Genomic DNA, 25,926 nt, shown 5'->3' with positions numbered 1-25,926 from the left:
AGCATAGAGAACATCTCTTAAAATGTGCATACATTTTCTTGGCACCCCTGGTATATGCATTTCCAAGCTGGATACCTTACTGAATTCTCCTTACTTCTAACAGTTTTTCAGTTGATCATGTTGGCTATTCTAATAAGAGAATTACAGTACCTACAAATAATGCTAATTTTGTCTCATTTTTAATAAACTTAAAAAAAAAATCTTACTGTTTTGGCTAGTTTATGTGAAAACAATGTCCTGTAATGGCACCACTGTTTTTTTTCCTGACCTTTATAGGAATATTTTCAGTTTCCTGTTAAGCATGGTGTGTGTGGCTTTCAGACCATTTTATTTATTATCTTAGAAAGGATCCATTTCTTTCTTTTAAATGTATTTATGGTAGATGTTAAATTTTATTAAATGCATTATTGACATAGAGTAAGATGAAATTTTTTTTCTCTTTAAATTTACTGATGTCAAACACATATTAAATTAATTATACAATAATGTTATTTCATTCTTGAAATGAACTAGTTTTACAGTGGTTTAATATTTTAAAATATATGGTTGGGTTAAATTTGGCTTATGTTCCAGTTAGGACTTGTACATCTATACTAGTGAACATGAACTCTCACTTTGTTAGTTCTATCTTTGAAAGGCTTTGGTATCAGAAATAGCATTAATAGTATTAGTACTACTTTTGTTAAAATAAATTGGAATGCGTTCCATCTTTTGTGTACGTCACAATATTTTTCAAGTGTCTACTATCGCCTTGACAATTTTGGCTATATTTGCACTTCCCTGTCTACATATATTTAATTTTTTCTGCATAAGCTCAATATTGAGTTACTTTTTTTTTAAACCTAACTTCTTCCTAGACAACAGACACAGATTCAATGTACTAGTTACAATTTTACTAGCACGTTTAAAACTAAAATGACAAATAGTCATCTGCATATACCTTAAAGCATTATCTGTACCCTCTGTAATATAGTAGTCTTTGGGAAACAATGCATTAGATGACTTTAAATGGCACAGAATTTACATTTTTCTTATATTTGAAAAACTTTACCTATAAAACCATCTGGGTTTAGAATTATTTTTGGAGCTATTTTGTCACTTTGTGATGTCTTCCAAGATTTTTCTGTCCAAGTATTTCATTTCTTCCTGAATTGATTTTCATAGTTTCGTTTTCCGGGAAAATTTCAATTTCATCAAAATTTTCTGTTTTGTTCTTTTTTCAAACCTTCATATCTCTGATTATATACTTTCTTACATTGCTAATTTGGGGTATTTTTGTTACCTTTTTTTTTTTTCCTTTGCCCATGGGTTTTTTTTCAGTCTCGATGTGGCCTCTTTTTTATATCCTTACTTACAGGGGTTCTGTTCAGCTATCTTCAGATGATTCTTGAGGTTGATTGTTCTATAATTTTTTTGTAATTTTGGTGTGATCCTGGGAGGCAGTAGGCATAGCATTTATCTAATCCGCCATCCTTTTCAAGGAAGAGCTCACTTCATCACGTTCTACACTACATTTCAGCAATGGAATCCTTTTTCTTAATTAGTCCAACTACAGCTTTACCTACTTCACAGTTTTAACAAAGAAACTACTCTGAAATTTTTTTTAATTCCAGTGTTTTTTCTTTTTTATTCATTAATTCAATAAATATTTGCTAAGTGCCTACCATTTGTCAGGTGATATGCTAGGTGCTGAAGGTAAGAGAAGAGTGAAACAGACACAGTCAAAATGCTCTTCTTATTAGTCTGCCCTTTTAAAAAACTCCCACCTATCTTCCCAGATTTCTTTGATTTTTTCTAATTTTCTGTGTATAGTAATTACTCCATTTATTTTCATGCTTTTTTTTATTACAAAAGCTTTCAAGGAATGAATTTACTTATTATTTGTAACTTTATGAAGTACTTCAGAATTACTTTCTAATTATTTTTCTATAATTATAGTTTTCAGTTCCTATTTGGGTCAAAATTTCCAAATGGATTAAGTTTTTTTAAATTTTCACTTTTATTACCTACAATTTTATTGCATTATGATAAAAAAGTAACCAGTAAAATTTCCCTTAAGAGATTATAATGAGGTTGGTTTTCTTTCTGTCTAGAACAGATCAATGTTTTAACCATTCCATGAACAGTTAGAAAAATTATTTGTGTAAGACACGTTGTTGAATTTTCTCATTTTACTTGTGAGTTTTTCAATATATTTCTAATAGATTTGCTTTAGTCACTTCCAGTGTTTTGCTAGTTAGTGTATGGGATTTTGTAACTCCTACCTTTTCTTCTTGAATTGTACTTTTATCAAGATAGAGGGTCCTGTCTGATATAAGGTGCTTTGTGGTATTTGTGTGTGCGCGCGCACCCGTGTGTCTTGAACATTGTTTCAGTAGACTGACCTTGTAAGTCAGACAAAGCCATGAGAGATAGTCACAATTAAATCACATTTCATTTTACTATCAAGAAAGATACCATATAATATTTTAGGTTAGCTATATTTTAATAAAAATCTTTAAAAAAATAATCACTATGCTTATGAGAATCAGTACGAAATTTCTAAGACTTAAACTGGACTTGTCAGTCAGCCTAACTAGAATCTAAATACATTTAACCGAAAAACAATTTAAAATACTTAAAACTTATTAACTAAGTTTGTAAATGGAACTGAACATTAATCAAAGATTCCCCTTAATTAATGATAATTAAATTTTACTGGACTTATAAATAAAATAACACGATACTGAACTTGATAGCCTAAAGACCTAGTTTTTTTATTCACAACTTTAACTGACTTAATTTTTAAAATCAAAGTATCACCTGAGTACGTATAGTTTTCTGCAGCATATATATTTTATTTTCTGTCTTAATTTAGAGGAAGGGGCTCTTTTTTAATGGAGAGCTAAACTCATTCACATTTATTACAGTAACAAATATATCTGATATTACTTTCTACCTTTTTATTATTTGTTATCATAGATCATATGTGTATATCTATAAATCCAAAAAGGGCACATTTTCCAAAGTATGTCTCTCAGAACACTAATTCCACTCTGAAATTCTCCTATAGAACAAAATACATTTGAGAAAAATGCGTACTATATTTTCCTTTGTGACTACTGTAAAAATTCTAATGAATTCTTGAAATCTAAAACTAATAGGCAACAGAAGCCACTAACTCACCGGCTCAAGCCCTCCAGCCAACTCCAACCCCTCCCCACTAACTTAACCCCAAATTGATATAAATAAGAATAAAACAGAAGACAAACAAATATTCTGGAAATAGAAAATTTAGTTGATGAAAACTTAGAAGTCAATAGGAAAACCGAAAGAAAAAGTTGAATATAGAGATGATAAAATATATAAAAGTTTGGCAACATAGACGATCATTGGAAATACTCCAGCTAAAGCAAAGGGAATGCAAAAATGGAAAAAGGATCCAAGAAGTAGTGAGCTAACCTGAGACTGAGAAAGGACCAGAAGGCAACCCCAAACTATGATCTAACCCCAAACTAAAACATAAAGTTGGAAGGAAGTCTAGGAATAGTAACAACTATAGCTTACCAGGCACTTTCCATGCGAGCCTATCTGAACCCTTCACCTTTTTTCACCAATTAATCACAACAACCCTATGAGGTATGATATATTACCATCCCCTTTTCAAGATGAAGAAATTGAGGCTCAAACACTTGCCCAGTCTCAGAGCTACAAACTAACAAAAGTAGGATTATGAACAGGCAGGCTGACTCCAAAGCCCAAACTCTTAATCATCGTGTTTTCTATCTTGAAGAATAAAATGAATTCTCTGTAACAATCTGTAAAATCAAGAAGCTGGCTAATAAGATAAAAGCATTTTAAGATACTCTGAAAACTAAATAATTATAATACTTGTACGAATTCCTTTCCAATCTCCTTACCCTTCTATTTTCTTTTAAAGTAATATTTTCTGTCACAGATTACAAGTTAAGCAATGTAAGATTACATTTCCTCCTCTGTAAACCTAAATGCACTACCCGATTCTCCAGTTAATAATACCTATGGGATCCTAATACTTTAAATGCTGATTGGTTTTTGATTTTTAGAATCAATCTGTAAATAATGCACAGAATATTTAATAATCCTAATTACAAAACAAAATGTTCTGAGCCATGTAAAGGTTGAGATGCAGACCAGAAATAAGGTACGGAGGATGCTGGGGAAAAAGCAGAAGAAATACAGGAATAGCATATCTTCATTTAACTAGACAAGGACACTGTTAGTCAAGAAATAGATTTCCTTAGAATTTTTAAGTTTTTTAAATAAAAATTTCATATAGCAAACTTGAAAAAATTTTACAGTGAATGGTATATACATCACCTATATTCCACCATTTGCATTTTACTATACTAATAAGAAAGTTAGAACACTTAAGTATGACTTGCAGAAATGGGTGAGGAGAGGAATATAGTAGTAAAAATTCTTAATTCCTCAACTTTTAGAGTAAGGTTAGCAGATAGCCTCGAAAGCTAATGAATCAAGGAATAGTATAGGTAGAGCATATAATGTATAATTATAGAGATAACCATTTCTTTGAAATGCATAAAAATAAGATGGGATGACGGATGCAGAGAGGGACAAATAGATGGATAGAAATATGAACAAAGCAAATGTAGCAAAATGTTCATTGCAGAATCTAGGTAGTGAGTATATGGGTGTTTACTAGACATGTCTTTCAATTTTTCTGATTAAAATTTTTGTAATAAAATATTGACACAGATGTGGTTGAGAGTAGTCAACAAGACTGGAAGGAGACCACTAGTATTCACCAGCATCCATGCTGTCCTCTGGGCGGCACTCGCAGAGACGTTTTCTAACCTCTTAGCATCCAGGTGGGGTTTGGGTAGAAGCCATGTGCACAACTTCCAGGCCATACCCCTAAAGCCTCTGGCAGTACCCCCCTCCATGTGCCTGCTCTCTTCTCCTGACGGCTGGCAGATCCAGCGCAACTTGGAAGCCAGGCATTGAAAATCGACATTCACCAGCCTGAGTCTCTAGCGTGTAACTCCCCAGACTGCCCCAACTCACATTAGACTATGACGTGAGGGAGAAATCAACTTTTAATGGCTATTTTGGGATTCCTCTTTAACCCAAGTTACCATTAACTATTACTATAACTAATACAGAGTAGGACCTGAGGGGGTATGGAAAGAAGCTTTTTCTTTTGTTCTATATCATTTAAAATCATTGTTTAAACACATACTTGCAAATTTAAAGCAAATAGTAAGCAGCTAGCAGTGATAGTGGGGAAAGCCTTCTAGCTCACCTTCTATAATACTGCCTCCTTTAGCCTATGGAGCACCTTTGTGTGAATATAAAAAGGCAAAATTGCAAAATGGCACCCATTCCTCTGGACTGACACAACCCCAACTGGGCCCACTCATTCCTTTTCCCAGATGCCTTTGAACAGTGCACAACCTACACAACTACACCCAGCAGCCCTCTCTGACAATGCAAGCACTGACAACCCAGTTGGAAGGACTGTTAACTGGGACCTTCTAAGAAGTAAGAGCTGTGGTCATCAACATGTTGATTCGAGCTGCCCTCACTTAGCAAATGTTCACATTTTTTAATCCATTTCTCTTGTCCATTCTGCAATCCCACAATAAATCACAATGACCCAACTCAGGATCACAAGAATCACAAAAGAGGAATCTTGCTGCAACCACAGTCAATTCCAGGGCTAGAAAAGAAATGGCACTTGAGAACCTGCCTTCTGCCTGAGGTGTGCCCCAGAGGGGATGAGGAGCTTCCACCTGGAAGGGATAGGACAATTCCAGCCCTTTTAAGTAAGATGAGGTGGGGGAGGACTGAGATAGAGATTTCACATCATTTACCCTTTAAACGGGCCACTCCCACCCTTGCCCAAGCAACTGAGGTCCTGTGGCCAGCCATGAGGTGTGCCACTTGGATCTCTAGCTGATTAAGAACGTGGCATTTAGATGCAAGGACTGCAGTTGGCTGACACATCCAGCTGTTAATGCCACCAGGATCCCAGAACTCAACTTGGCTTTACACCTGAAGGCACATTCTTTCTAGACAGCCTTCAGCAGTGACAGCTACGCAAGAGGACTAGGGACTGGCCATCTTTTCCCAACTTGGGACTCCTTTAATAGGTAGTCTGCTCTGGAGCTCCCCAATCAGTTGGCCAAGACTTCATCACATCTACCTAGTTACCTGAGGCTCTCCCTGACCAAACCTTCTCCTCCCCCTTTTCCTTTCTTAAGTGTTGGATCTGCATCGCAGTTTAAAGCTTCCGTGGCCCAATTCTGCTTCCCACTCCTTTTCTCTTTCTTAGGTGTCACTCTCTAATAAACCTGTTCATTCCTAATTCTATTTAAGGGTCTGTGTCTCAAAGGACAAAACTGACACAATACAGAAACTGTAAAAATCAGACGGGTACTGCTCTCACCTCGCCCAGCTTCCCTCTATTTTCTCCTTACCTCTACCACGAATCTTTAGGCCCCTTGTTCTGGTGACGCATTGAAGCAGTAGTTCTGATTCTAGTCCAATGCCCAACTGCCAGTGGGAAGGCACTCTGGGATTAGGGACTCTGCCTAATCCCAGTCCCCATGGTAAAGCAGGTTGAAGATAAATTAATCTTTAAGAAAACTCTAATTTCCAGGATCTCAATGATGCATTCTATAGCATTTCATCACAGCATTAAGAGAGCATTTAAAATTATACTCACACTTTCAGCCAACTATAGTCCAGCATTTAAAGTCTTTCCTAAGATTTTCTAATTGGGTATCTTACTTGCGGCAAATCAGACTAAATTCCCATTTTGAAATTATATACACTCTTTGAAAAATGCAATAAAATAAGTCACTGGCATACAAGTGTCCTTTTTCCTATCCATTAGAGTGCTTTAAAAAGCAAGGTCACTTAGAAATTGGAACACAAGCACCCAAGTAAAACTCTTAAAAGCTCTAATAAGGGGGACAGTCTCTTCACAATTTTGACACAAAGGAAATCATACACAGGGGTTTTCACAATACCTGGGCAGTTGTATACTAATGAGAGGTGTTCTTTAAAATATTACATATCCTTTACCTAACAGTTTATCACAGAGCTGTGTATGACAAAGACGTTATTTTGCAAATATTGGTAATTCTGCCCAAAGAAGTTTGGATAAGTGCTGTGCAATTTTGAGAGTAACCCCTATGTAATCTTTGCAGTAACTCCATCTCCAAAACTTTTCTTCACAGTATTCCCATGTGGCAAAGTTTATGATCCTGGTAGTACCAGTCCAATGTACCACAGCTGACAGGGTGGCACCCATCTCAGTCCTGCCCCAAGGATATGGCCTAAGCTTGACTGGCCTCCCTGCCAACACAGGCAGCTGAGACAGGCAGAAGAGCTGAGGCTAAGCAGACCAATGTCTTAATCACAAAACTGCTCCCAATTCAAGGAATAAGTCACTTGGACAAGTCGCTCCACCTCTCAAAACTTCAATTTCCTCATTCAAGTTCAAATTTAAAAGTTACTCCCTTGGAATTTTTTAAAAATCTGGCTGTCACAGAAATAGATACTCATCACCTGCCACCCAGGACTCCACCATCTCTCCCCAATCAGCCAAGACGCAATTTCTGAGGCTAAATTAAATACCATCTGCTTCATGTGACAGTATAAAAACGTTCTGTTTTGTTTTTAAATGCAACCCCGTGGTTATCTGCATCTAAATCTGTGACAGAGGCCAGGAAGATCCACCAGAAGATGAAAACTAGAGCCCAGCTGACTCTCCAACAAGATCGCTTAATTCCTTAAATAAGAATTTTATAAACTGAAGAAGTTCTCGGTGTCCCAGAATAAGCACAGGCTATTTTGCGTAAGAAACAGTCACAATCAAGCCCTTGGTCTGACCATGAGCAACAGATCTGCTGACGGGTTACCACCTTCCACGGGACTCCAGAAAGTGTGTGATATGCAAATGATGCACTGCAAAATGGACAATGAACCAGAAAAATGACTGCCAAGTCACACTTTCCGTTGCAAATGCCTAGAAAGTCTGCAAGAATTGCCTACACACAGAATAGGCGGCAGACAAGAGGGGCAAGTCGGTTTCCACGGGGAAATCTGTACACAAGACACCCACCGCGCCCCCAGACCCCTCTCCATCCGCCGGGCCTGCATGCTCCCCGCCACGGAACCAAGCTCCTTCCCGCCCCACTTGCTGAGTCCGGACGGACCCAGGGTTTCCAGGTAAGTGATTATAGTGAGTGGCATTTCCTTGTCGCGGAGCAGGCACAGGTAATTTCATAACCTCATGAGCGCATTCCAAAGGCAAGAATCACATCCCAGGAACTTCACCTTTCCACTAGCTCCCCCGGCGCCCGCCAGCAGCGCGGCTGCCGCTGGCCCGGGTGGAGGGTGGGGGAAGGGCGCGCGGCCGGGGAGGGGGCGCGGCGCGACCCCCACCAACCGCACAGACCTGGTTCGGGATCCTCAGGCCGCCCAGAGTGGTTGCCCATTCTCAGCCGACTCGGGCAGCGGCCGGCTGGCCGGCTTCGAACACGGTGTCCACCCTGCAGCAGCTCGCGCCGGCTCCTGCTGGCGAGGCAGCTGCGTCCGGCGGTCCGCTCCAGTCAAAGAAAGGGCCGGGCGCCTTCAATTCCCGGCGGCCGCCGGCGGAGCGGCTCTTCCACCGCGCGGGAGGGCCCTGCTCACTCATCTGCATACCTCCCGCCCACCTCGATCCACACAGCGTGCCTGGTGCGGCCTGCCCATCTCATCTGCATACTACCCACCCTCTTCATTTGCATATCGCACTTGAGCGTCCAAAGGGTCCTTCCGGCGGGGGAGGGGGGAGAGGGACGCACTTCTGACCGACTTCAGGCCTCTAGGGGCAGACGCTGAGAACTGCAGCTGGACCAGGTAAGTTGGAAAAACCCCACCGCAGGGAGACTGAATCCAAGTGCCACCGGAAAGGCAAAATCCTGCGGGCAATAAATTATATCTTCTATCAGAGGTTGGCATGGGACAGGGGCCAATAAGAATTTTTGAGGGTAAATGAATGAATGGACGAATAAGCAACTCTTGAGGAGGTGAAGAAAAAGAACGCTTTAACAAAGACTTGCCCATTAACCAAGATGACTACTACCCCTAATAAAACTGCATACCAATCCTAAGTGGTAACTGTTTTGCTGCTATCAGAAATGACTAACTTATGGAAATTACCCCGAACAACTTTCATAGTTAATTTTACAGTGAAAACACTAAGAACTAACGAAATCTCGCAGCGAAAAATACTTAGAACTAATAAAATCATGAGTGGAATGACTGGTTCTATCTCCTGCATCACTTGACTATGGTCCATTCTCAGTTCTCATCCTACCTATCAACATCTTAAGTCATTAATGATCACTCAGCTCCTCAAAACAGTTTATTCATCTGGCTTCTAGGACACCACGATCTCCTAGTTTTTTGTCCATATCCCTGGCACCTCTTCTCAGTCCTCTTTATGGGTTTCTCCTCATCTCGACCTCTAGACCCTCGAGTACCCTAAAGCGCTATCCAAGTTGGTCAGCTCTTCTTTGTCTAACTTGGCCATTACAACCAACTTATGGCTTTTAAATACCATCTATATATCGTCAGTGCTCTCTTCTGAACTCCAGACTCATTTATCCAACTACCTTTTTAACACCTCCACTTAGATATCTTAATAGGCATCTCTAATTTAACTGGAACAAAATCAAATTCTTAATTTTTCTTTCACAGATGTCTCATATAGTCTTCTCCATCTCCATAAACGGAATATGTCAGACTATATATCATAAATGCCACCATAGGGCCAGCCCCCTGGCTCAGGAGGTTGGAGCCCGGTGCTCAGAACGCCAAGGTCAGGGCTTTGATTCCCACATGGGCCAGTGAGCTGCGCCCTCTACAGCTAAGATTGTGAACAACGGCTCTCCGTGGAGTTGGGCGGCCATGAGCAGCCAGAGGTCGGCCTCTGGGGCGGGGCAGAAGGGGGGGGCGGGAAATGCCACCATATCTCAGCACTTCTCACCACTTCCACTGCTACCACCTCATTTAATGTGGTCATCTCCTACCAGGACTACTGCAACTGCCTTCTAACCAGTCTCCCTTCTTCTGCCCCCACCTCTCTATAAAATAGAGTCTAATCTTCACATAAAAACTGATGCTTCTAAAACCTAGGTCGAATCATATCACAACTCCACTTACAGTGCTCCAATGGCTTTCTGTCTCATTGGGAGGAAAACCCAAAGCCTTTACAAGGGCCTCCAAGGCCCTGAATAACCTCCCCCACCGCCACCCTCCTTCAGTGGACTCTCTCCCCCTCACACTGCTTTTGCTACAGTGGCCAACTCGCTGCTCCTCAAACAAGTCAAGCATGCTCTCACCCAAAGGCCTTTTCACTTGCTGTTCCTTCTGTCTGGACCGCTCCTCCCTCACATTCCTACCTTACACAGACCATATGGTTCATGCTCTCACTTCCGATGTCTCTGATCAAACATCGTTCTACTAGGAGGGGCTTCTCTTGTCTCACCACATTAAATAGTAAATGCACACACTTCGCTGCTTTGTTGACCTCCGTGACACTTACCACCACTTAGTATACTATATATTTACTTGTTTATTGGTTTATATTGTCTCTCCATTAGAGTACAAGCTTCATGAGAGCTACAAGCCTCCTCTCAAGGACTTGTTATGTGTGGCTTGGATTCCTACGGCAACCAAAGCTGCCTCCCCAGCTTGGCAACAATATCAATAGCTGTCTTTATAGCTGTATCACTGCTGAAAGAGATGTTTGCAAAGATAATCACCATCGATTGTTTAACACTGGTTGCTTCTGAGAGTTGGCATTCTGGATCATGCTTTAACTTTCTTTGTACTTTTCTTCATTATAAAAAATTTTTAAGCTATCAAATTTCAATCATTCTAATAAAAACAATGCCATTTTTCTTACCGAAAACTATTTATTACTAAAAATAGTAACTAAAGTGGCTTTATGTGCACTATACTAAATATAACAGGAGATGAAATTTTTCCATTCCTTAGAGGGGCTTAGATTGCTTTATTCAATGAATAATATTGAGTATCTGTTTTGTACATGACACTATTCAAGTTTTCCATATTCTAAAGGAGGGGGAAACCTCAACTTTCTTAATAAGCCACAGGCCAACTTGCTAAACAGGGACTAGGTTCACATAAAGAAAACTAAAAGAAACTTCAACATAGGGAGAAAGAATAAAAGAGAGGGTAACAAAGTTTAGTAACTGAATCAGAAGAAAAGTTCCTCAGGCAAATAGCATGTATATTGGTCCAAAAAACACTCCAATGCAGAAAAGGTGGCAGGGAAAGTTAAGGAAAGATCTATAAAGACAGAAAGGAGATTAATGGTTGCCTGGAGTTGGGGGTGAAACAGGCATTGGCTGGAAATGGAACAAGTGATCTTTATGGGGTGACAGAAATGTTCTAAAACTTAGCTGGGGTGGATAGTTGTAACTCAGGAAATTTGCTAAGAATCATTATATTGAACATTTTAAATGGGTGAATTTTATGATACATAAATTATACATCAATAAAGCTGTTTGCTTTAAGTCAAGAGAGATGAATGGATGAGGCTTCAAGACTCCATGTATTATTCCTACTGAAAAGAGCCCCGTCCTCACTCTGCATTGATTAGCATGACTGAAGTCTGGGGGTGCCAGGCTGCCAGGAATAAAGGCCAGAAAGACACGACTTTGAAGAAGATGAAATAAAGGGGAAAAAGAAAGGTACCACCCATACTTAGGATGTATTGCTTATTCCATGTGCTGCCCGCAGGTCCAATAAACTGGGTTCCACTTAAAGCAACAGAGAATTTTTAAGTCAGGAAAGAGAAAAAGTACAAGGCAGGATATGGTGTCTGAACAGATATACAAATGCAGAGCTACAGATGTAAAAAAGAGAAAAAGCACATTCCGTCGTGACATCAAGAACGGCTTTATGAAGGAGGTGCTGCTTTGAGTGGGTCCTTTCCCACTGTCCAGTGTGGCAGGAGGAGGCAAGGGGCAGCGGGAGGGAGGTGCCTGGCATGGACATGCGCATCCTGGACAAGCAGGCCCCAGCAGCAGAGCCTCGTCTTTGTTCATGAGAGTGAACAAAGGCTAGATTGTGGAAAGGTCCTGAGTGTTCAAAGGACAAGCCATCCTGTGGCCTGGGGCTGGAGCTCAAGGCACAAACAGGGGACTGAGATAAGGCTGCAATGGGATCTCAATGAATCAAGGCAGAAAGGTTGTCCTTCGTTCCTTACCCAGTGAGGAGTGCAGAAGGTGTGGGAGCAAACAAGCGGTCTGAGGAAAGCGGTTCTTCGGAAAAATTAGTAATACAAAACCTGCTCTCTTATACACCTTCTACCTACTATTTTACAGATAACCAATTCACCAAAATAACCAACACACTCCATTTTAACAAGACATACTAACTAATGCTCTGGGCTAGATGAATACTGTTGGTTGGTAGGCTCCTCTCCAGAACAACGATGCACTTCTGCTCCCAGCATTTGGGTTGTCTGCATACTACTAAGAGTCAGGTGTATTGTTGCAAACCTGTTTATACTGGTTGTCCTCATGATTTTATTTACATAACTTAATTATTATGTAAATCAATGAAATACAAGTGCAAAGAGAGAGGCGTTATTTCTTCAAAAGGCTCGCTGAATGCTTTGAAAAGATTCAGTGAAGGTGAGTCCTTAAAAAATGCCTGAAGCAACTATAAAAAATTAGGGGAATACTTGTAAACATGTGAAAGGATTCTGCATACCGTCTTCTTCTGAAGTCCATAAGTTCTTGCTCCTATTTAAAGAAACTAAAACTGGAAATCGTGGAAAGATGTAAAAGAATTCCAATCAACAGGTCTGCTCTAAGAAAATGCCTTGGCACTATGACAAGATCAGTGAATACACACTTGTATGTTTTAAGTGAAAATAAAATGTTTAAAGTATATGTGTTACATTTTTTAGGATTCCCTGATTTAACTGACTTTGTCAATTAATTGACCCAAACTGATTCCAATCTCACAGGACAAAAAAGTATGGAATGAGCATTAATAGCAGTACATCTCCAACCAGGAAGCCTCTGTGCTTTAGGTGAGAGATGCTATGCTGGGTGGGGTCAGGGTAACCCACAGGAAATGAAAAGAAGTGGAAAAGATGCGGCTGACAAAGACAATTACACATTAAAGGAAAGGACGCTAACAAAGGTGACAAGAGAATTTATCTGGGTGACGGGAACTGGCACTGCAGCCATGCCGAGTCCAGATGCCGAAAGGAAGCAGTTAAGCAACCCTTGCAATGAGGGTGGTGAGTTTCATTTAGACAAATTCAATGAGAACACAATGTAAAATCCAGGAGAGCTGGGGCTTCCATTGTTTTGTTACTTGCTGCATCCAGAAAGACGCTTGGAAACAGCAGACACTCTAAATATTTGTTAAAGGAATGAATGGATGGATACACATGCAGAACATCCACGACGTGTTTCCAGCAAACAGCTGGAGTGTTTCCAGAATGCAGGGCACAAGTTGGAGCCAAGATGCAGGTTTGGGAGCCATCAGGGACCTTGTCTGTCTTGTAATCCTAGGGCCTGGAATAGTGTCTTCCACATGGAAGGAGACAAGAGAAGATCTGTAAGAAATGGTCTTTGGCCTTAATAGGCAACACCTTCAGGGTTGGGAAGGACTTTAATGAAAATCTAATCACCCTACATCTCCACTAAGGACTTGTTCAGATAGAATGAAAGCCTCTCTAGCAATAACAGGGAATTCTTTCTTTCCTCTACAACACACCCTCTGAACTTCTGTGGCTATTAGAATAGTCTTCCATATATTAAGTCAAACCCTGGCCCTAATTTTACTGCTTGTAACCAAAAGGAAAAACTTGATTTTGACCAGAAAAAGAATTAGTTGACAAAAGGCAAATGATGGTAACTTTGCAAGAAAAAAACATGTCATGTTAGTAAAGCAAAGCTGAAAGAGTCTGGGCAAGATGCCCCAGAGTAAGACAACTGCATTTTTTTTTTTAATTGCCATAACTCCTACATAGGAGATTCTGTAAGTAGGATGGTTTGAGAGGGAAATCACATTTTATAGAAGTATCTACATTTCAGGTTCTGCTCTTGGTTCCTCACATACTCGTATGCCATTTCATTTCATCCTCACAGATGAGATGGGTGTGATTAATCTCGTTTTAGAGATAAAGAAACACACTCAGAGAGGCTAAGCACGCAGCTTTCCAAAGTCACACACGATGCTTCTCCAAAGGTGAGATTCTGACCCCCAATGAATAATGGATACTGAAGACAAAAGGGGGAGGTTCCCAAAGCAACCAGTGTGATTGCACAGGTTGTCCTCCACGTGCTCAGGCAAACTTGAGGGCATGTATAAAACCTGAAAAATAGGACACAGCCTTGGGTGAATATGAGGTTGGCTGAAACCTATCAGAAAATTGTCTGGAAGGCTAACCCTGAAAAGGACCTGAGGTTTGTTGAAAACGTAAGGCCAAAACCCACTCACCCAGAAATGCTCTGCCTGTGTATACACGTCAAAATGGTCTATGCCCTATAAAGAGTAGATCAAACCTTAGTAAGAGGAAACTGGAGTCCCAGAAAACCACCTAATGAGCTTAAATTTCCTGGCCCAGGGACATTACAACCCACGATGCTGAGATAACTGGGGAATGAGGTCATGAACTGCTATCAGTAACCTCTGAGAAACGATGAAACAATGCCAGAGAGATGTAAACCAGAATGAGGAGGCTCTTTGATATAGAATGGTCTCCAAAATGCACTGTTCATAGAAAAAGCACACATGCAGAACGGTGTGTCTGTTTATGTCACATGTGTGTACAAACAGGGAGAGGACATACATTTGCTTCCACACACACTGGGTATCTCTAGAAGGGCAGCAGATTGCCAGACAATGCCGAACAGGGTAGGCTGCACAAAGGGTTACCAGCAAAACTTTTCACTGCACCCTGTGCACCCTGACCCAGGTGAATTGTATTCCTTATTCAAAAGATAAATAAAGTTAAAAAAGTTTTTACCTGATGGAAGACTAGAATTTGGTAGAACAGATTTTTAAAGAAGTGGTTTCTCCTGAAAGGAGACAGAGATCACCAGGAGTCAGTATGGATTAACCAGGAAAAAAATCACTGAGAATAAGCCAAACTGCTCGAGGTCCCTTTCCACTTGCTTTCACTTCAAAATCCACAGACTTGGCTACTCCCAATAGCAGGAGTGGTCGTGGTGGTAGATTGATTAAGGACACACAGCTAGGATGCAGCAAGAAGGACAAAACAAAGCTGTCTGTGTGTTCCTAAGAGACTTTTCTTACGGTCTTGTTTTCACTACATTGACTGCGTTCAAGTCTTGTTTTCCATTTCTCTGGCATCAACCCCACATATAGTTCCTAATGTAATAGCCTGCTGTTGAAACTGACATCTTAAGACGCTTAACCATAGATCTGGGAGGACTATGGGTGGAGCTGGGCCCCCCTGTTGACACTCTAGTCTTGACTTCCTGTTGACCTCTGTGGTGACCTCTGGGGGGAGGGATGTGAATAAAGGGGGAGGCATGTTGGGCTACTCTCGTCTTTCCACGTGGGCTGCGGAGGACAGTCCGGTTGCCGAGTGTGCTTGCACTCTTTGGTGGTTCCAGTTCTTTTTCTTTTTCCGAATAAACCATTTTCTTTTGATGGATTATCTGGAGAATTATTTGGCCAGAAGACACTGCACATAGATTATCAAATATATATTGATTTAATTTATTATAAATCTCTTGACTTAATGTTCCAAAACTTATTCCCACATCATAAAACCACCACAACTGGGCTGTCTTTTGGGATTGATCAAACAAGGATAAATATCCCATCCAAACAGCATTAAGAAAATATGAGCAAATTCAGTTGGAGGGAGGGAAAGTAACAACAGTACATACGTCTACTCTATCTGTACTGTAATTTGCTTAGGAAAAATACTCTCCACAGTATTAAACTGATTTTTGACATAGAAATCTACATGCAAACGAAGAGACTTCAATGGCAAGCTCAGTCATCCAAATATTCAGGAAGAGCGAATACAACACTGAAAATCTACTGTGTGTTGGCAGCCAGGAAAAGCAGCCTAAGAGAGCAGATCTGATCATGTTTTCCATTGAGGGACTTGAACATTTCAGAAGGTCACGGCCAAGTTCAAGGACTGGAACTTTAATATTCCATGAATTCAGTGGAAAGACCTCCAGTTTCCCTTCCATCCAACATGATGATTACACAGAACCAGAAAAACAGACCTTTCTTCTGGAACATAAAACTTGTTCTACGGTGGGACCCTACATTTCCTCCCCTTTTCTCCTCTTCCATAATGAAGCCTGGGGTGCTGGTACAAGGCCGCATCATTCTGACCATGAACCAGCTCGAACTAAAGGAACAACATCCATGATCCTTCTCTTAGAAAAAATTAATTAACACACACATTGAGAAAAAGAAGTTGATCCTATTAAAGGACTTCAGCCACAATATTCTAACAGGAGGACAGTCACAGTGGAAAATGTCTTCATCCTCCAGCTTCTGTGCTACAGTCATATAACACTTGAGTTTTTACACAAACCCCTGCCATATTTATTCACAGTGCATCCTCTACATTTCATTTAGTAGACACCAATCGATTATTAACATAAACATCCATCACTGATAACATAATATCACCATCCCTGAAGTGTATTGACGTATTATTACTCTAACAGATAATCCAATCCTCTTTCTTGGCCCAGGCATAACTTTAAGTACACCGAAATCTAGCAGTAATGTTGTGTTTTTGATTAAATACTGTAGAGAGAATTTATATGTATGAATTGTTTTAATAGTAATAAAGGGGAAAACATTAACATATTGGGTGCTAGTGGGGTGTTCAGCCATATTTTATTTGCTCTATATAGTGACTTTCTTGATTTTATAATATTGAATCCCTTGCGTCCTTCGGTTCCTAAAGAAGACTTTATTTTTTTATGTTTCAGTCCCAGGAACAGTTGTGTGTTTCATCAATAACTGGCTTCTTTTCATCTTGTCACCACAAATCAGGTTTCCCTCTTCCCTCTGGTTTCTAAGATAGTCAGTGCCAAAGACACAGCCCACCCAGTGCACTTTACTTGTGTACCAGCTTTATGTCTAGCTTTTGATTTTTCTATTTTTCCCCCATTTTCTCATTATTTTTTTTTTATATTCTTGCATTTATGTCTGTAAGACTTCTTAAATTCTTTCATACAACAAGAAAGGGTATAATTTTGAAAAATTAAAAAATTAAACTCTTCACTTTTCTTAACAAGTATTTCAAAAAATGTTCTCTCAACCATCTACATTTAAAAAATGTAAATCTAGCTGATCAATGTGTTGAATGTTTGCTGGTCTGCTTTCTGCGTGATAGCTGTGTGCAGTGTAAAATCCACAAGGATAGCGTGCAGGAAATTGGTAGGACGGGTGCTCATTACCTCCACGCTATCCTACGTGCTGACTCTTCCCAGCTAGCTGATTGCGCCCTGGTTGCAGCAGAAGTGACAGGGTAGGTAGACAGGTAGAAATGAGTGGAGAAGGAGGGAACTAGCCTGTAAGGAGGCTCCTTGCAGTTGCTCTCACTTGGGGCGCAAACACCTTGCTTGCTCAGCAGGATACTGGGAACAAGATTACGTCATCGTTGTTAGAAGAAGGAAAAATGCCAGAGAGGGAGGGAAACCATCCACTTATCACAATATACATCCTGCTTTTCAGGACCATTGTAATGAGCTTCTCAAATAAATAATGGGAAATTGACAGGTTCATGCTTACGCCCTGAAAAACAACCTTGAGAACCAGAAGGAAGGACCGCACACCTCAGCAGAGAGAAAGGAAGATAATAGTGAGCGAGAGGGGGAGACAATTCTACCCATGTAGATAAAAATCCTCACACAATGTTGGGTCAGCCCGCTCCATGTCTCAGAGTGTACTCGCTTTTACTAATGAACTTCTTGCTGTCCTATGCTGCACAAACTCTCTGTATCTTGACTGAATTCTTTCTGTCAAGAAGACAAGAACTGAGGTACAAATGTCCTTCCCGGTAACAGAAGCAGTGGGCCCACCTAGTCCTTCAGAGTCACCCCAGAGAACATCTCACACAACTTTCCTTGATCATTCAATATTTCAACAATTTTAGGCAACCAGAAGAACTCTTTTTCATCAAAGAAGGTTGGAGATCCTCTTTTTTGATAGTGCAAACAACTGGAAGTAAGAACCATATTTAATTGACTTTATAATGTACTAAATTAAGAAATCTCCTAGTGAAATAAAAAGAAAGAAAGCTCATGGGCCCATCTTTCCTCCCCTTCCCAGAGCAGAGGAGTTAGCATGGTAGTGAAAGGAGGTTAGGAAGCCATGCAGGGTTGGTGGGCCTGGGGGACAGAAGGTGGAGGCTGGGGAGTTGAGTGGAGGTAGCAGAGAATGATTTCAGACATTGGCTACATTGAGTAAATAAGTAAATAAATTGAGGATAATGAGAGCCATGTTTCTCACTACCAGAGATGTTAGTTACAAACACAGAAAGGAAGAAGGCTAGAAAGAACCCTGAGATGTTGGATTGAAGTATGTAACATGTATAAATATTCTATATAAGTATATGTAACATATAAACATATGTAATGTAATATGTTGTATTAAGTACATGTACACACAGTGAGACTTGTAACCCTAACCATCCATTGGTATGAATGCCACCATTTGGGCCCCTGGAAAACACTTCCCCACATCTCTTTTCCATGTCCTTGAAAGAAAAAGGACTGTGTTTAAATGCTGTGAAATTTTGTGGGGTGTACTGTTGCCCACAATGGAAATGGAACCTGATTTGGAGTGCAGAGTGCAAAGCCAGGAAGGGCATTCATAAGACATAACACAAGTGATTAACTTGTTAAATCCGTCATTTCAGATAGGATGAATCCAAGAGATTATCACACTTGGCCAGAGGTGTCAAGTGTCCATTTTCCATTTTCTGTCTTTAACTCATGTCCCAACAGGTGTTTCTGGAGTACTCATGAATTCCCAGTTTTTGCAATGGTTGCTATTATCTTAAGAAAGCAAAGCCTGAATCTCTGGGTAAGATATTACAGGCATTAGTGCAAGTCGAGTTTTTGTATGCTTGTTTGTTTTACTGTCATAACTCCTAAGTAGGAGGTTCCATTAAGGAAGATAGTTTGAGGGATGAAAGAATTACATTTTGTAAAAATATCTATATTTCAGGTTCTACTCTAGGTTCTTACATATCATTTCACTAAATTCTCATAACTCTATAAGATGGGTAAGATTTGCTTCATTTTACAAATAAGGAAATAATAAAGAGAAAAAATGAGTGAGATTGAAAACAAAAATTACAGAGAATGATTAAACAAAATCAATAAACTGCTAACAAGATGACAAAGTAAAAAAAAAGAGAGAAAATACAGATTACCAATATGGAATGAAATGGGATATCATTACAGACCCTCCATCTCAGAAGGATAAAAGGGAATACTACAAATAACTCTACCTACATAAATTTGACAACTTAGAAGAAATGAATACAACTTAAAAAACACAACTCATCCAATATGAAATAGATCATTTCAATAGCCCTATAACTATCAATTTAAATTTGTAATTAAAAAAAAAACTCTCTCCCCTGAAAAAAATCCCCAAGCACAGAATATTTCATTTAAGAATTCTACCAAATGTTCAATGAATAATTAACACCAACTTTACACAATTTCTTCCAGATATGAGAATAGTTCAGACACTTCCCAAATCACTTTATGAAGTAGTAGTATTCTTTTTTAACCTTTAAAAAAAAATTTTTTTTAGTTATAGTTGATATTCAATATTATTTGTTATTAGTTTCATGTGTACAGAATAGTGCAGTAGTAGTATTCTGATACCTAAAACAGACAACAGTACCAAAAAGAAAACTACAGAACCTCATGAATATAGATACAAAAATCTTTAATAAAAGATTAGCAATATGTAAAAAGAATTATACACCATGATTAAGTGGGATTTAACAGATGCAAGGCAAGTTCAATATGTGAAAAATCAATCAAAGTAATCCACCATATGAACAGGCTGAAAAAGAAAAATGCCATGATCATATCAATCAATGCAGAAAAAGCATTCAACAAAACACAACACCCATTCCTGATAAACACTGGAATAGAGGGAAATTCCTCAGAAAATATTAGAAAAACTGAAATAGAGGGGAAATTCCTCAACTTGATAAAGAACATCTACAAAAAACTGACAGCTAACATTATACTTAATGGTGAAAAATTGAATGCTTTCCCCCTAGGATTAAAACAAGGCAAATATGTCCACTCTCAGAGCTTTCATTCAACATTGTGTTGGAAGATGTAGACAGTGAAATAAGGCAAGAAAAGGAAATAAAAGGCACAGAGATCAGAAATGAAGAATTAAAACTATCCCTACTTGTAGATGACATGTTTGTCTACATAGAAAATCCCAAAGAATCTAAAGAAAAGAAACTCCTAGAACTAGAATGTGAGCTCAGCAAGTTCATAAGATACAAGATAGACACAGAAAAATCAATTGCACTTCAATATTCTAGCAATGAATACCAAAATTAAAAATATAATAACATAATATTTACAATCGCTAAAAACAACAGGTATAAATCTAACAAAACAATAGATACAGGATTCGTATGCTGAAAACTACAAACTGCTAATGAAAGAAATAAAAAATCTTAATAAATGGAGAGACATACCATGTTTGTGTATTGGAAAACTCAATATAGTTAAATACATCAATTCCCAGAAGATTTTTTTTTGTTTATGTAGATGAGATTATTCTAAAATTTATATGGAAGGTCAAAGGAACTAGACTAAATAAAACAACGTTGGAAAAGAAGAATAATGTTGAAGAATCAATGTACTTGAGTTCAAAGACTTATTATACAGCTACAATAATCAAGACTATTGGCAGAGGTACTGGCAGAGGGATAGACCCACAGACCAATGGTACAAAATAGAAAACTCAGAAATAAACCCACACAAATATGTCCAACTGATTCTTAACAAAGGTGCAAAAATGATCCAATGGAGGAAGGATACTCTTTTCAACAAATGGAGCTGGAGCACCTGGACATCCATAGCAAAAAAGTGAACCTCAATCCAAGTCTAACAAATTATAGAAAAATTCACTCAAATGGATCAAATGATTAAATGCAAAATGTAAAACAGTAACACTTTTAGATAAAAAACACAGGAGAAAATGTTCAGGATCTAGGGCTAGGCAAAGAGCTCTTAAACTTATCTTCAAAAGCATGATCCATAAAAGGAAAAACTGGTAAACTAGACCATCAAAATTAAAGACTTTTGCTCTGTGAAAACCCTGTTATGAGGATAAAAAGGTAGAGACTGGGAGAAAATATTTGCAAACCACATATCCAATAAAGAACTAGTATCTAGAACATATAAATAAGTCACAGAACTCAACAGTAGAAAGAAAGAAAGAAAAAAAGAAAGAAAGAAAGAAAGAATCCAAATTAAAAAAAAATGAATGGCATGAACAAACTGAAGAAGACATACAGATGACAAATAAGCACACGAAAAGATGTTCAACGTCATTAGCCATCAGGGAAATACACATTAAAACTATAATGAAATATCACTACACACCTATCCCAATGGCTAAAATTAAAAAGTGACAACACCTCATGCTTGCAAGGATATGGTGAAACTGCATCACTCATACATTGCTCGTGGGAATGTAAAATGGTACAGTCACTCTGGGAACACATTTTGGCAGTGTCTTAAAATTTAACATGCAATTACCTTATGACCTAGCAATTGCACTGCTGGGCATTTTTCCCAGAGAAGCGCTTCCACAAAATATTTACACCAAAACCTGTACATGAATGTTCATAACAGCTTTAATCATGATAGCAAAAAACTAGTAACAACCCAGATTTGTAGGTGAATAGTTAAACTGTGGTACATCCATACCATGAAATACAGTGAAAAAAAAAAAAAAAAAGGAATAAACTCTGATACACGCAACCTAGATTAGTGACCAGAGAATCATGCTGAGTAAAAAAAGCCAGTCCCGAAAGCTTACATACAGTATGATTCCATTTATATAACATTCTTGAAATAATGAAATTGTAGACATGGAAAACAGAGTAGTGGTTGCCAGGAGTTAAGGAGTGTGTGGGGATAGAGGGAAGTGAGTGTGACTATAAGAGGGCCGCAGGAGGGATCCTTATGATGATGAAATGTTCTGTCACCAGACTGTGTCAATATCAATACTAGCTTGTGACATGGTGCAATCTTTTTGTGAGATGTTACCATTGGGGAAAACAGGTAAAGGGGCAGGGGAATCGTTTTCTATAATTTCTTAAAATGCATGTGAATCTTTAATTATTAAGAGGGGGAAGGAGGTCAAATATATGGTGATGAAAGGAGAACTGACTCTGGGTGGTGAGCACACAATGTGAGGTATTGTATTAATTTTAAAAATTATTGAAAAATTAAAAGTTTAATTAAAACATGAAATACATGTTCAACCTTTATACTGTATTGACTTTAATTTACATTTTGTTGAAAATTTACATAAAAACTATACACTTTGAATATCATCACAGTTTTCTTTTTTACTCTTTGAGAATGATTACAAATCACGAAGGGATAGAAATTAGAAAATACTAACATGGAACTCAGGAAAAAAAGCTAAAAAGAAAAAAGAAATTTTGCCACACAAAATTCACCCATTACTGATAAAAACAATGAAAATGAGCGAGAAAATTATTCTCATCAAATCCACAACCTAATAGGTCATGCAAAAATCCCTGAAACTTTGTATTCTTTAGTAGGATATTTAATTACTGATTAGAACATTGAGAACAAATAGTGGGCCCTCATTTGTATTCTTGCCCTAGGTCTTGCAAATGTCAGGGGTGTGCCTGCTTCCTACACCCCACTCTCCTTTCTTAGGATATGCCAGCATTCCTGAAGTTGAAAAAAACTGTTTATAATGATCTGAGTCCAGAATCTAAGCCTACTTTACATAGAAACACAAAAACCAGTTTTTACACAATGTTATTATTATTCACTGAATTTTCAAAGAATGCAACTAACATGTAAATTAAGGGAAGATAGTGCTTTATATTGTTTAGAAGTTTACCCTGAGCTGTCAGCATTATAGAAAGTCACTGGTGTTGGCACCGCCCCTGGTATGTGAACCTGACACTGGGTCCCCTCCTATTTGTAGCATCTATCCTCTGCACTGATAGACAAACATCTGTCTTCTAGTGCAGTCAGCCTCCAGCATTCATACTGGTATGTATATTGAAACAATGTGTTATTTTATTAGAACTTCTTTTTCCTTTTATTTCTACTCTACGTTTATAGGTAGGACATTAAATTGATTTTCTTTTCCTCTTTTCTTCATGACTGCACTTCACTTGGAAAGCCATGGATGAGGAAATAACACCAACAACCAGCTAACAACAACAACAAAAGCCACAGCCCTAATAGCACAGCTAATAGCAAGGGCAGTCATGCAAGCAGAAGGAAAGGATAACGGAACCTTTAGACATTCACCGAAACAACAACAAAAACCAAAGAAAAAATGGCAAAACTTACCTAAGGCTTTATTGCCCTCCCCAATCTCATTCTGGCTGATGCAAACTTTGTTTCCTGCTTCCTTCAATTGGACATAAAATATATGACCTGATATCCTCAATGGAATCCTCTACAATGAAATTTCTTTCAATTTTTCAATTCTGGACAAACACAGACTGCCCTGTGTAAAGATGGACGATCCTAGAAAAATCACTGGATCTACATGGAAGTTTGAGCAGGGGAACCATCTGAGGAATCCAGGTAAACATGCATGTATGAAACAAAGTTACTAGAAGAAACAGGAAATTTTTGAAAATCTCTAATCTGCATCATCATTAAAATTCAAGGAGCTTTTATAGCTATGAAGCCAGAGCAAGAAGTCATGAAGAAGAAACAATCTGAGGTCAGAGAAATTAGACTAAAGTTGAAATAAAGAAACACAAAGCAAAGCATATTAGATGTTAAACTTAAAAAAGTCAGAGGATGAATTAAAGTAATCAAAAGAGTCAAAGAATATATGAGATATAGTAGAAGGCATACCCAAGAGACCAAACATACACATATAATAGTTGAATTTCCTGAAGGAGACTGCAAAGTAAAAAGAAAAGCAATAATCAAAGTAATACCAAAATGAGTAGAGGGTTTTTAATAACTCTATCACCCAATACTAGTAACAACTCTGAGCAAAATAGGAAGGGAAGAACTGAACATGCAAAGCAATATCTCAGCCCAACTTTCTGCATCCTATTTTATGGTGAAACACCAAAAACACTCAGAGTAAACTGAGAACAAGTATATCACTAGCACTTCACACAACTTTTTGTGGGTCACCACTCAATACTAAAGGAATCAGAAATAAAAGGCACAAATACTGGAATGGAGGACACAAAAAGCATTGTTATCTGCAGCGGATATAATTGTCCACTTGGAAAACTCATGAGAATCAGATGAAAACCATTAGCATTAAGAAAACCGTTAGTACTAGTAGGGAAGTGAGTCAGTTACAAATTAAATATTAAAAAAATACAATGAGTGCTCACTTTAGCAGCACATATTCTAAAATTGGAATGACAGAGAAGATTAGCATAGAGGATGACATACAAATTCATGAAGCATTGCATATTTTTAAGAAAAAAGAAAAAAAATGCAATGACCAAGAAATCCCATCCACAATAGCAGTAAAACTCTAAAGTCTAGGCATAATTTCGAACAAAAAGAAGGAGGGAGAGGAAAGCAAACTTTAGGGAAAGACAAAAAAGAAGACTCAGAGAACAGGAGAGACCGCCAGGTTTCTAGATGGAAAGACTGCAAAAATGTCAGTACTCTTGGGGGATATACAGGAAGTGCTCCCTCCACCGGGCCCAGGGACAACCCAGAAGAGCCTCCAAACCCCAACCAGCGCCCTGCCCTGTGCCTCTGCAAAAAGTCAGAGAAAACCCTTGGTGCTGCTCCAAACGCCTGACTGACCGCTAAGCACTCCTGGGAAGTGCAGGCTCTGACACCACTGCAGGTATCGTTGAGCTAAGAATCCAGGACTTTATTAACATTAGTACCAAGTTCAAAACCTCCTCATGTCAGGATTACCCCCAGACACCCAAAATTAAAACTCATTCCTGGCCCATCACTGGTGACGGGATAAAGATAATGTGGTATTTACATACCATAGAATATTATTCAGCCTTTAAAGGAAGGGGATTCTACACGCGTTACAATATGGATGAATCTGGAGGACACTAAACCAATTACAGAAGGACAAATAGTATATGACTCTACTTATATGAGGTCCCTAAAATAGTGAAGCTCTTCTCTGCATAGAAACAGAATAGAATGGTGGCTACCCGGGACCTGGGGAAATGGGGAGTTGCTGTTCAATGGGCATAGAGCTCGTCATGTCAGGATCTGAGGTACAACATTTGTCTACAGTTAACAGCACTGTGTTAGATGCTTAAAAAACTGTTAAGAGGGTAGATCTCATGTTAAGTACACATACCACACTAAAAATAAAATAAATGTAGAAAAAATACAAGAAAAATGAAAATACTGAATCTAAAATGTTATTTTTTTTTACCGTAAAATGTATACATCAATAAAGGAACCATGTAAACTTATGAAAAAAAACAAAACACTTCATTCCTAGCATTCTGTGACTTTGCAGGTCCTCATCTTCAAATGCACTCAGCACCCCCACCTCTGTCCTCAACAACCACAGGGCCATGGATAAATCATAGCTGAAATCGGCACACCCTGTGTTGTGAGCCTCATCTGTGACTGCCCCCTCACTTCCCTG

The 25,926-nt window shown here is 38.8% G+C and overlaps 1 protein-coding gene and 1 pseudogene across 6 annotated transcripts in view; one reads left to right on the top strand and one right to left on the bottom strand.

Annotated features, from left to right (window-relative positions):
• The window catches only part of SPECC1 (sperm antigen with calponin homology and coiled-coil domains 1), a 241,520-nt gene that overhangs the window by 120,483 nt on the left and 95,111 nt on the right, over positions 1 to 25,926 (bottom strand). The window contains exon 1 of one of the 6 annotated variants that reach the window (XM_088801898.1): positions 8,450 to 8,695. The exons of 4 other annotated variants lie outside the window; for them this stretch is intronic. Coding sequence is in view for 1 of the 2 variants with exons in the window: in XM_074319357.2 (XP_074175458.2) it covers positions 8,450 to 8,489 (40 nt within the window). In the remaining variant the exon portion in view is untranslated. Of the gene's footprint in view, positions 1 to 8,449; positions 8,696 to 25,926 lie in introns of those variants that run through there. One more of the 6 variants, XM_074319357.2, reaches the window with a different exon arrangement.
• On the top strand, positions 24,672 to 24,766 carry LOC141569128 (U6 spliceosomal RNA; annotated as a pseudogene).

The sequence above is a fragment of the Rhinolophus sinicus genome, chromosome 12 (genome assembly GCF_057876585.1).
Source record: "Rhinolophus sinicus isolate RSI-liver-muscle chromosome 12, RSI-T2T, whole genome shotgun sequence".
Classification (NCBI taxonomy): Eukaryota; Metazoa; Chordata; class Mammalia; order Chiroptera; family Rhinolophidae; genus Rhinolophus; species Rhinolophus sinicus.
The sequence above is the reverse complement of the archived record's forward strand: the minus strand, read 5'-3'. Positions and strand labels throughout refer to the sequence as shown.